We start from the raw sequence: 12119 nt of genomic DNA on the forward strand, positions 1-12119 counted from the left end.
GCTTTGCAAATGGCGCATCCATTTTGTTAAATCTTGGCAACTCAGCACCAAGACGCCATATTCTGAAAGAATGCCATCTTTGTGTGCTAAAGAATAGATTCACCATGATTTGTTTAATACTGCACAGCATGGGATAAACTATTTAAATTATGTCAATTATTACACTTCAGTTGCTTCAAAGATAATATCCTTGTGGTATATTACAGCAAGAAACCCTGCTACTCTATGATTCATTTGACCTTTAAGATTTTTGAAAAAATATTCTTTCCTCAAAATGAAAAGGTTTAAACACAAAGGCTATACTTCAAGAACACTTTATTAAACTTAATGGCTGACTAATTGGACTTTGAGCAATTAATTTAAAAAATCTGATAATTGAGCATTCAGCATGAGATTGTTTCACTGGAAGAATTTACATATTAAAATATTTTTACAACTGTTTTAAATCTACATTTCTGCAAATACATTTGAATTAGACATTTTTTCTTCCTTTGCTTACACCCACACAATGAGATAATTTCAGCGTGAAAAATGACACATTACTTAGGACTCACCAGGTAGCAGAGCCATAGGAACCATACAAATACTGAAAACTATACCTGCCCACGTGGTTTCTTAGCTGAAAAGTGTTTGTGGCGTAGGGCAGACCAGATGTTGCACTATTTTATAGGATTTTAATTTTCATGAAAGATTCTTGTACAAGCTATCAGACCCCACTGTTACAGCATCCCCAAAAAATAGCCAATGGGTCAGAAGTGCATTTTATAGAAAGACTATCCTTCACTTTATAGAGAAAAGCAGATAGGTCTTTCCTGCACATCCCTAGTATGTTGGATGTTTTCAGCCCTCCCTCCATAGGTGATGTTCAGACATCTCCTTTGTCCTCAATAACTGAGTAACTCATTACATGCCTTTCCTGCATACTATATTAATTGATCTAATGTGATGGACTCAGCCACCATGATTCCTAATAAGACAGGTCAATGTCAGTGAAATTACTGTTGTTCCTTATTTTCCAAACCACCTAGAATTTTCTCAAAGAAGAAAGAGAGGTTAAGAGCTGCAACTATATTTTATGGTAAATATCTACTTAAGTTTCATGTTTTATTTTTGTTTTGTTTTCCTGAATCATGTTTTCATACAGCTATAGTCTTCTTTCTAGTTCAGCCCGAGTTATCCTGTAAGGTTCTTTTCTCCACAATTCAACTCTAATGACAATGCTGAAAAACTATCAGCAAAAACGTAAGTTTTCTTGCTGTTAAAATAATAACTTCTGTCCCCATGCTTACCAACTGCAATCACTAATTTGCTCACTTCCATGCATTCAAATCAGTCTGATTTTCGTTCTTATTTTTTTAGATGGGATTTTTCCACAAGTTCTGCAGTCCTTCTGATTCTGAATCCTTTCTTCTCCTTTCATTTGGATTTCAGTAAGTCTTCCCATTCGACTGACTGCTCTGCACTTTTAGGAATCGCTGGAAATACTGATTGCATTTTAATGCGAAATTCTTTTATCTGAAAGGGAGTTTAAAAAAATAAATTAATCAACAATTGTTATAGAGGAAACAAATCAAAGCAGATACACCTCACATCCTTGGGTTACCTGACAAAATATGGTTGCCTGAGGTGAGGAAAAGAGAGAGACACCCTGAAAGCAATTAAAATCAAAGACTTTCCACCTGTGGAGATTTTATCTCAACCAATCAGAAAACAAACATATATAAGGACAGCCCTGCCAATTCATAACACTGCAAGACTATCTAGGTTCTCTCCCTTGAATCCTGTGCTTCCAACTGATTCAGTACAGAGATATAATATATCTACAAATTTTTACTTGGGGGAGCAAGGGAAATTACCTCCATGGCAGGAGTACAGATTTTGACTGTAATGCATATTCCTCCTAAAGAAAGATTAAGAATATTTTAAAAGGGAGAAAGGCAATGCAATTCTGAATCGGGGACTCTAAAAAGGGAATGCAAAATCCCTCAACTATATTACATAACTTAATTCTGTTTGCTTCTATGATGTGAATATATAGGAAGCCTACTTTTGATATTTTTAAGGGAAGCCTGTAAAGTCTACAGCAACAGCAAGGAAAATGAGATCTGAAATTCCTATCTCTGTCCACAGAGTGAAGTTTCACTGGATAAAAATGTCCGCTACAAGACTGAAATTGGTATCATGCTGTTATTTTAATATGTAATGTAAGTATCATCAAATCTGTATTTGTGGTAATCCTGTTGTCACCATTCAGAGATAGTCTAGTTTGGTGATTTTCCACTTGTGATCCACAGATCCCTGGGTGTCCTCAGCCCAAGGTCATGTGTTCACTTCCTTAAAGATCTACTCTGTGATAGTCGATCTTCCTGAGTTCAATTTAGCAGGTCTAAATAAAGACCCGCTAAATCAAATGCTGAGGGCTCCCCAGTTGATTCCAGTACCTCTCGAATTGCAAGGAGTAAGGGAAGTTGATGGAAACATTTGCTCTTGTTAACCTCCCGCTGTGGAGATGGCGCCAAAGTTTGAATTAAGATACATCGACTTCAGCTACGCAATTAACGTAGTTGGGAGTTGCATATCTTAATTCAAACTGCTGCATAAGTATAGACATGGCTCAAGATTTCCAAAGGGGTCTACATCACCATTCGAAACCTTTTAAAGATTCCACAAATGAAAAAAAGATTGAAAATCACTGGTCTAATTTAATGGCAAATTTTACAAGATAGTAGCTATGTCCTATTTCTTTAAAGAAGACTTCTCAGTGCAAGGATGTTAAATTGTGGTTAACTGACTAGTTGAGTAGTCGATGGAATTTCCATCCACTACTCGACTAGTCGATAGGTACTTCCTTTAAAATGTACAAGAGCCCCTTCCTTTCAAAGGAGGAATGCGGAATTCTGCGTAGAACCCAGGGCGTAGAACCCAGGCGGGAAGTCCCTCCAACTCTGGGCTGCACACAGCATGCCTGCTTTGAAATGTCCCTTCTGGGGACTCTTGTGCATTTCAAAGCCATGGAGCCCAAGGTTAGCAGGAGACTCAGAATCCCCCAATGACCCTGGGCTCCATGCTGCACTGCATGCCATGCAGAGCCCAGGGTCAGCTGGGAAGTCCCCCGCTTACCCCGGGCTCCATGGCTGCCCCTTTGAAATATGGAAGTGGCATTTCAAAGGGACAGCCGCTGCATAGCTGATCCCCGGCTCAGCTATGCGGCGCTGCTGCTTTGAAATACCCCTCCCTCCCCCCCATGCTGCCCCTATCTTATAGAGGCAGCAAGGGGGGGGGGGGAATCGACTAGTTGACAGACTAGTCCTTAACATCCTTATCTAACTGTAGAAAATGTATATTTATATAGCACTTTTCATCCTAAACTATTTCACATAGAGCACAATTGAAGTAGTCACAATTGGAAACCAAGGAAACCAGTTCAAATCTTGATGAAAAACAGGGAAAAGGGTGACCTGAAGAAAGTGTTTTAGCCAACTCTTACTTTCAGGAAGTAGCAGGGAATCTTATGGTATTCAAGGACAAGAAACTACATTCAAATTCAATTTCTCTACATCCCATGGGTAAAGCGCTCACTCAGTCCTGCTCTGAACTCTGGTTCCAGGGAGCCTAGATATTTCAAAAGTAATGCTTCTTGGCCACTAGGCCATCCCCATAGCATATTAAAGGTAGCATTATGTGTTAAAAGATAAAAATTACAAATATCTCCGAGTATATCTTAATTAAATTCTTCAGTAAAAGAGAAATTCTGACAGAGAATCTAAAGTTTCTTATAAAAATGTTGCTGGAATGCAGCCTAAATACAGAAACTAGAAACAAAAGATTTTTTTGCTGAAAAAGAAATGAAGAAATGAGACAAAGAAATTACAAAGTTTTTTTAGAGACCCCCAAATTTAAAAAACTCAGTGCCAGAAAGCATGTTAGGACCTTAACTGAAAAAAATCTTCCCTGTGCACTACTGCTCAAGTGAATATATGCAGAAATAAGAGGAAAAATGAATTATATGATCCTTTTTGAGAGATTTAAATACAAAATTATTTTATCACCAAATACATTTCTTAATCCCCACATATCATATTAATTGATCACATTATTTAATCACAGGTAAGCATAGATGAAAGAGTGTTAATATATTTTAAAGATATTGCATACAAGTGTCAGAGGTGACATAAGGGACAACCCACATTTCATTAAATAACAGCCAACAATTAAATGCAAGTACTCGCAGCAGGAAATGCCCATTGGACCTTCGTGGCTCAGCTGTTTTCCTGTCCTGTAATTCAGCCTCCCTACTGCTCTGATGTATTTTAGGCAGGGCTTGACAAATAATGCAATCTACTCGCCCGTGGCAAGTAGATTGCAACCCGGAAGAGCTGGGTTTGGGCAATCTGCGCATGCGCAGATCGCAGGACAGCGCGGCTGGCGAGCGGGGCTCACTGTGGTTCGGCGAGCCCTGATTTTAGGTATATTTCAACCCAGTCAATCAACCTGGGGTAGGCAATAATTTTTTATGGGGCCCATTCCAATAATTTGGTAAGTGGTCAAGGGCTGCACTCTTCCATGATATTAATGGAGGAGGTGTGAGTTCTGGGACGGAGGTTGGGTGCAGAAGGGAACTAGGGTATTGGGGAATAGGAGGGAGTGTGAGCTCTGGGAAGAAGTTTGGGTGAAGGAGGGGATTGTGAGCTGGGGCAGGAGACTGGGTTGCAGTCGGAGTATAGGATCTGCCGGAAAAGCCCCCGCTGTTGGCAGAACCGCGGCTACACTTTACTTTCACTTTCAACACTGAGCCTGATTGGCACAGCATCGGAATGTGAGTATGCAAATGCAGCCCGGGATATTTAAATCCCGGGATCATTTGCACTTCCGAAGTGCTTGATTTGCATCCCTCTGTCAGCAGAGGGATGCAGTCTAGATGTAGCCAAAATGACCAGTTGTTCTATTTTCAAATCCCTTCTATAAACTCAATTATTCTGTGATGCCATTCGTGGTGGTGGTGATGATGATAATAACAACAATTAATAATAATAAAAATAATAAATAAATTATAACCACAAATTATCTCTCCTACTACATTTTCTCTTTAAATTATCAGCCCTTCAAAGGAAGAATTGTCCACAACGTTCTGTGACTGGTACAGTGTCCAATAATAAACAGTATATGTTGTTACAGCATTTCTAAAGAGCATCATCTTGCTTGAAGTAGACGTGTCCTTGCTATTCACTTCTATTGGGACGTTTTCATATCTGTATTTCTCACAAGATAGTATACTATATGATTTCCCAAACCACCTTTATCACCATACTATTGGAGCACCTTTCAGTAGAGCATTAAGCAACATAGCTAACATTTGTCATGAGTAGTTCATTTTTGCTCTTTCCTTCCTGGGGAGAAAAATGGGTGTGTTGTGTTGTGTTTTGGGGTTCTTTACTTAACAATGTATTTCCCTTTGTCCCTGTTAGCCACCACAGATGCCATGCATAATGCTTCCCACTTCCACTTCTATGCTCTTTCTATGCTGGAATGTTTGTACCACTCATGTCAGATTCAAAAATTAGGCCCTACGGTTTTACTTACTTGTTTGAGGTGACTAGTATCCTTTTTACTCTACATCTAAACCCTGTTCTGATTATTTAAAAATCATTGCTCCTCAGGTGGAACCTTGCCTAACAAAGCCTTTTTTATGAGCACAAATTATATAGTGATCTTTAGCCTCCATAGTCCCACAGTATATGCCAATAGCCTAAACCCAAAGTAATTTAATAATAAAAGCTAATGTGCAATGTACTGAGTTATGCAATGTTTTGAAATGGCCCTTTCTTTTACTATTGTCAGCAATACCAAGGTACATAGTACAATTGCAATAATACTTTCAATTAAGTCTAATAAAATGAACGCCATTTGAATGTATTATACATTTCTCTGCTGGCTTCGCTATTACAGGCCCCTCTCTAACATACTCTTTCTAACCTTAAGCTTACTTAAACAACTTGTACCACATGCCCTGGTTCAACATCTTAGTATGCTTAATTCCTGGAGACAGCTCTCTGAAGTGAATTTCACTTAACTGAACTTGATTTTTTATTATAGGTACTGCAAAACTTGATGCTGTTTTTTCTTACCAAATAAATTGCTCTGACTGTTCCACTTCTGACTGTCAGACTTCTTTCTAAAAGGGTCTTATCTCCCTTACGGCATTAAATAATCTCTAATAACTACAGATATTACTTATTTTTTATCTTAACCTCATGATCCCACATCAGGTAGAAATGGAGGGAACCTAAAAGCATCTTTCATTCAATAATGTCTTTTTAATGTACAATGTTGACAGAATGTCACACAAAAATTGGGATCACACTATTACAGAGAGCACTTATAGGTCCGTTCATATTAAAATTAATGGAAAGAGGGTGGAGGTGGAGTGATATGAATCCCATAATGAAAGCTTTTCAAAGGAATGTTCTCTTTAATGTTTGATATTCATAATAGGCAACCAAGATTCTAAGGATTACTAGGTTTTCTATTTTAGTACTTGTGCCAGTAAAAATTGCTTACATTAGCTTCCATGTCAAATGAAGTTAGATGCTCTGAAATGGAGTAGAGACTGGGCACAGTGTACAGTATTCATACATCTTATATTCTAATCAGCCTTACTCAATTTTATATGACACAGACGAGAGAGGTGGCCCAATACTGAATTAAAAAGTTTTGGATTTGTTAAGAGCATCCCAGAGGGATATTATTCTTCCTACCTCTTCCCAAATCTCAAAATTATTGCTGCCATACCAATTAGAAAATTTGGATCTTGATGAGCATACAGAAATAGTGAGTTATTCTTAGAAAATGGCAAGCATGCAGCCCCTTCAAATATTCTAAAAGCAGAGTGGACATTCTGTTAGCTCAAGATAATTCTGATCCTCTAGGTAAAGTGGAACACGTGTTGTGAGTGATTTTTTGCTAATGTGCAAAATGACCTCTAAAAGGAGCATGGGAAAAAATGCCCTTTTTTCAAAGTCTCAGCTCTCGCTGAATTGTAAAAGTATCATAAATATTCACTAATTATTTAAAAATTACAGGTATAAGAAAATAGCATTTCAAAGGTTAGTCTAGGCAGCACATCATACTTCAGCTTAACTATTCTACTCCGCATTGTCATAGGAATGTTTATTAACTTGTGTGACGTAGTGGGGGGGAACTTGCTGGTTTCTATGGGTCTGTGGTAACCCCACTGGCTGCCGCCGGTACCACAGCCCAGAAGGACAGGGATGGGTCATTATGCAAAGGGATCTATCAACGGGTCTGACCAGCTAACCCCCATGGAGAGAAACAAAGGAAGGTGAATGCTGCCCTGTAACCTGATGACATCTGTGCTGTGCTGTGCTGTATGCTGGCGAAGCAATAAACCACCTCTATTCTACTGGCTGGTGGAGTCTGTTTGTGCCATTTCGGGGGTGCAGGAGGCGGGGGAACCCCAACATGTCATCACACTTGTCTTCTGGATTGTGTATTCCAGTCTTATGCAGAGAAACAAATAATCCTAACTTTCAAGAGGGAATAATGCCATACTGTGTACTGACTCTGCAAAGACTTGCATGTGTGGTTAACTTGATGCAGTATGATTAGTCACTGAAATCAATGGAACTCAATGCATAAAGTTGAGCACGAATGTTTCCAGAATCTCATCCACATTGTTCATAATGATACATTTATATATCATACACAAGGCAAGGTATGCGTGTGTACACACATACACATCATACGAGGGATGTAAGCGACTAGTTGACTGTCTGATAAGCAAAAGCTCCCCTAGGCTGTCAGGGTCTGGCCCACTGAGAGGCTTTTGCCCACCCTTGATGTATTTGATAAGGTAGGCTCAGACCTAAGGCCCAAATCCTCAGCCAAGGAACTGGCTCAAGTACCTGAACTGCTATACAAATTGACTGCTATTTGTCTTCAGTCATTGGTAACATAGCTAACCTCCTCCAAAGACATTACAGTCTCTTTTGGAATGTTACAAAAATTTCAATATATAATCATATTACTACCCTCCTATATTCCTACCATACAGTAAAAGCTCTGCGATATGGCACTCAATTAGCTAAAAAGCGCCATTAACCAGCATTTCTGATATCTCCCAAAACAAATTTTCAATCTAGTAACCAGAATTAGTGTGCTGCCCAGCATATTCTGCACTCTGCTTTTATGCAAAAAAAGGCAGAAGACAAGCCAGCTGAAATCAGGGATTTTTTTCAAAAAAGCAGTTTCCAGGGTATGTCGCAGGGTCATCACAGCGCCAGCCTAATCACCTACACCTCCTACAGCTACAATGATAATTGATGTTGATAAGGATGACCCTGAGGCACTGCAAGACCCTGAAGTGCCTTCTGAGTCAGCAAAGAAAGATTAAGTTATGTTCAGTTCAGTCTCAGTGTTAAGTGTATTTTTAGTGATCCGGGTGTATGCTATGCACTGCCCATAGTGATATGCAGTGTAATAAGATAACGTACTGTAAAGAGAACATTACCTGTATACAGCTAAGTGTTTCAAGAAACCTACCATTCTATAGGTTGGACTTCCCTTGTCCGGCACTCTCAGGACCTGAGTGGTCCCGAACCAGGGAGTCTACCAGGCCAGGGAAGACCAAGGCTCCCCCATCACTGCCGGCCCCTCTAGGGTATCAGTCCCAGCCATTAGACTCTGCTCCCAGCCCTGTCCACTCCTAGCCCTGGCTGGGGCTATGCTCCTCGCCACACTGGCCCAGCTGGGGCTACACTGGCCCAGCTGGGGCTATACTGGCCCAGCTGGGGCTGCACTGGCCCTACTGCTGCCAGCCCTGGCCAGGGCTGCATTCCCCACCATGCCAGCCTGGGCTTTGCACCCAGCCACAGGACATGCTGCTGCTGGCATGGTCTTCACTCCTGACCCTTGCCACACTTGGCCCCAGTCACAGACTCTGATCCAGCAATATCTGTGGTTCTGTCAGATCACGGATGTGACCAGAGATTGCTGGATTTCGTAGTTTCAACCTGTACAACTGCATTAGTGAAATTGTATTCTAATGGTTCAAAAATTGATGTTCCATTGGTAAAGTATAACTCTGTTAAACAAAAATATCGATTAACTGGCACCTGTGATAATACCCCAAAATGTGGGATAAAAGAGCTTTTTCCTGTATTTCCATTTGCTACAGTTTCTTCTGCTGTCAATGGCAGAGATAACAGCCCTAATAAAATCCGTCAGAATAGGATTCAGAGCTCATTTCTTCAGCAAACATCCCGTTGTGCTCTATTATTTGGAAGATGTATGAGTGAAGCTTATGGACCATTTGTTTACTTCTTGGGAGCAGTACTAGCAATCTATATACAAAGATGGCAAGGTTTCTCAACATAAATTCTAAACAGACAGCTTAAGTACTGTAGCAAAATCCTGAGAGTTAAAAGGAAGATAATGAATTGCTAAACTATATCAATAAAGATGCCTTATTTTTAAAATTATATATATGATAATACAGGTTGAAACTCTCAAATCCAGAACTCTCTGGTCTGACAACATCCATGGTCCAGGGAGCGAGCCCCAGCTGCAGCAGGGCCAGCAGCAAGTTGGTGAGTCCTGGATGGGCCAGTGATGGGGCTGGGAGCCCTTGCCTGGCCAGTGGAAGGGTGGGAAGCCCCGGCTACAGGGAGCCTCAGCTGGGCCTGAAGCAGAGAGGGGAGCCCCACGGCCAGGAGGAGAGCCTGGGAGCATTGACCTCCTCTGGTCTGGCAAACTCCCTGGTTCAGGACCACTCAGGTCCTGAGGGTGCCGGATTTTAATTACATTATTTGATCAAGTGATAGAAATGTAGCCGTGTTAGTCTGGTGTAGCTGAAACAAAAGACAGGACTATGTAGCACTTTAAAGACTAACAAGATGGTTTATTAGATGATGAGCTTTCCACTATTTGATCTGAGGAAGAGGGTCTGGCCCACGAAAGCTCATCATCTAATAAACCATCTTGTTAGTCTTTAAAGTGCTACATAGTCCTGTCTTTTGTTTCATTATTTGATCAAGAAACAGCAAAAAACAAAAGTAGTAGAATAACAAGTAGTCCTGTATGTTTTTGTATTCTTCATCCAGATCAGAGAAAATAAATGGTACCACTTTAACTTCGGTGAGGATTCAAACAAAACAAAACATCATTATGTCCAAAGTAACTTGCTGTTTTGATAACGGCAATTGTTCATTTTACCATTGAAATTCGGCCCTTTTCACAAAACATGCTTGTTCTTGATTCATAGCTCTAAATCTTAGTGCCAGTTAGTGTACGTCTACGCACTATGAGTTTGGGATTCGAATCCCCAGTTTGTGTACACATACTCATGCTAGCTCTCAGTTAATTAACATGAGTATAAATAGCAGCATGGCTGGCTGTGCTGCTACTACCTATGCTGTTGTGGCTATGCTGCTATTTACACACATGATACCTCTCAGCAAGCTAGTGTGAGGAGTCTTTGTACATAAACAGGTAAATTACACCTCTAGCTTGTAGTGTAGATGTAGCCTTATGGACGCCCAAGGCATGCTTTCTTTGAGGTCCTGTTTCTTTGCATTTCCTTTTTGAAATGTATCCATATTTAATGTTCCTTTTACTTTGTACTTACATTTATAGGTCTTCTAGAATTAAACCAAACACCTGGATCCCTAAAGAGTGAAAATATTATTGCTGTTCTACAGAGAGTTAAATGCAGTTACAGAGGTTAAATTACCTACTCTAGGCCACACAGCAAAACAGTGGAAGTGCTCTCATTAACAAACAATGGCATGTTAAGTCTTTTGTGTTTTAATTATTTTAGCTGTATGTATGCAGCTGTGCAGTGGTTATGTACTGTTAACACTTTCTAAAGGCTAAGATAAATGAAAAACAGAATGTTGTGTTAGAATTTGTCACAGAAATGACAAGCTCTAGTTAATAATTATATTGGTCATAAATTACCATGTTATTTTCCCTGCTTCCCATACAATAGATGTGTAAAAAAGGCACCACAAATATCCTTCATAAATCATCCTTGCCTTTCTTCCTAGCAGAAAAAAGAACATCTCTCTTTCTAAGGTGATAAAAAACTGATTTATTGAAAGCAGCACAAGCAAAAAGTCTTATGACTCAGTTTATCTTGACTGTTATTTGTTGTACATTTCAGCTCTACAAATGCTGGGGCACTGTTTTGGTTTGGTTTTAGAAGAAGAATCATAATCAACTGGTGGTAGAAAATAGGCATTCAAGGGTATGTTTCGATACTTATCAAATGCTATAGCTGCCCCAGGGCTCACTGATTGGGGGAGGAGTCAAAGGGGAAGCTGCCCCAGGGTCTGGCAATTTAAAAGGGCCTGGCAACAGCAGCAACCAGAGTCCCAGGTCCTTTAAATCACTCTCCCCCCCACTTCCAGAGGCCAAGAGTGAGACCGCCCCTGCCTTCCTCAGAGTGCAGAAAGTCTATTGACTGCCCTGCCTGAACCTTAAATTAAAACAAAAATATATTGCTTATCTGGTTTAAAATATGTGACCACAACTCAACCATAACTGCTGGAAAACTCCTAAGCCATTAAACATTCTTTCTAGTGTTTTGTGCTATTGACACATTGTAGCTGTTATAATAGTAAGGGAGCTTGAATTAAAGCTAATAGAAAAGATGTTGTCATCACATACTGTATGTTCACTTAGAATAACTCACTGGTGATGGTGCTTGGAATTAGCTTACAATTATGTATAAATTTTTTCTTTGTTCCATATGCTGGCTCAAGACACAAGGACTCTTATGTGACAGTGCTCTCTCTTGATGTAATAATCTCTGCTAAAACATAATAATTCTACTCAAATGTCACCATATGAATGTTTCTGGTTAAGTATTTATGTTGAGTACAGTACAAGAGGAAGTTTAAATGGGGTAGCCAGGCAGTTTGACACATAGGAGTCAGACTTGTGAGTCTAGCAAGCTTTCCAATGTTGCAGGAGCACAAAGAATGGAGTAAGAAGAATGCTTGGATGGAAGGATGGGTCCTGGAGGACCTCTTCAAAATTAGAGGAAATTATTTCTTCTTCAAAGCAATTCCTAGTCTATATCAGCCTTTAAACTGAGGTTG

The 12119-nt window shown here is 39.9% G+C and overlaps 1 protein-coding gene across 1 annotated transcript in view; it reads right to left on the bottom strand.

Moving 5' to 3' along the window:
* Positions 1-298: 298 nt before the first annotated feature.
* TMEM242 (transmembrane protein 242) overlaps positions 299-12119 on the bottom strand; it is a 45745-nt gene continuing 33924 nt past the window's right edge. The window contains exon 4 of the mRNA XM_006115033.4: positions 299-1515. Coding sequence (XP_006115095.3) covers positions 1417-1515 — 99 coding nt within the window. The 3' untranslated portion in view covers positions 299-1416. The remainder of the gene's footprint in view (positions 1516-12119) is intronic.

Source organism: Pelodiscus sinensis, chromosome 3 (genome assembly GCF_052426305.1).
Source record: "Pelodiscus sinensis isolate ZL-2025 chromosome 3, ASM5242630v1, whole genome shotgun sequence".
NCBI classification, from domain to species: Eukaryota; Metazoa; Chordata; order Testudines; family Trionychidae; genus Pelodiscus; species Pelodiscus sinensis.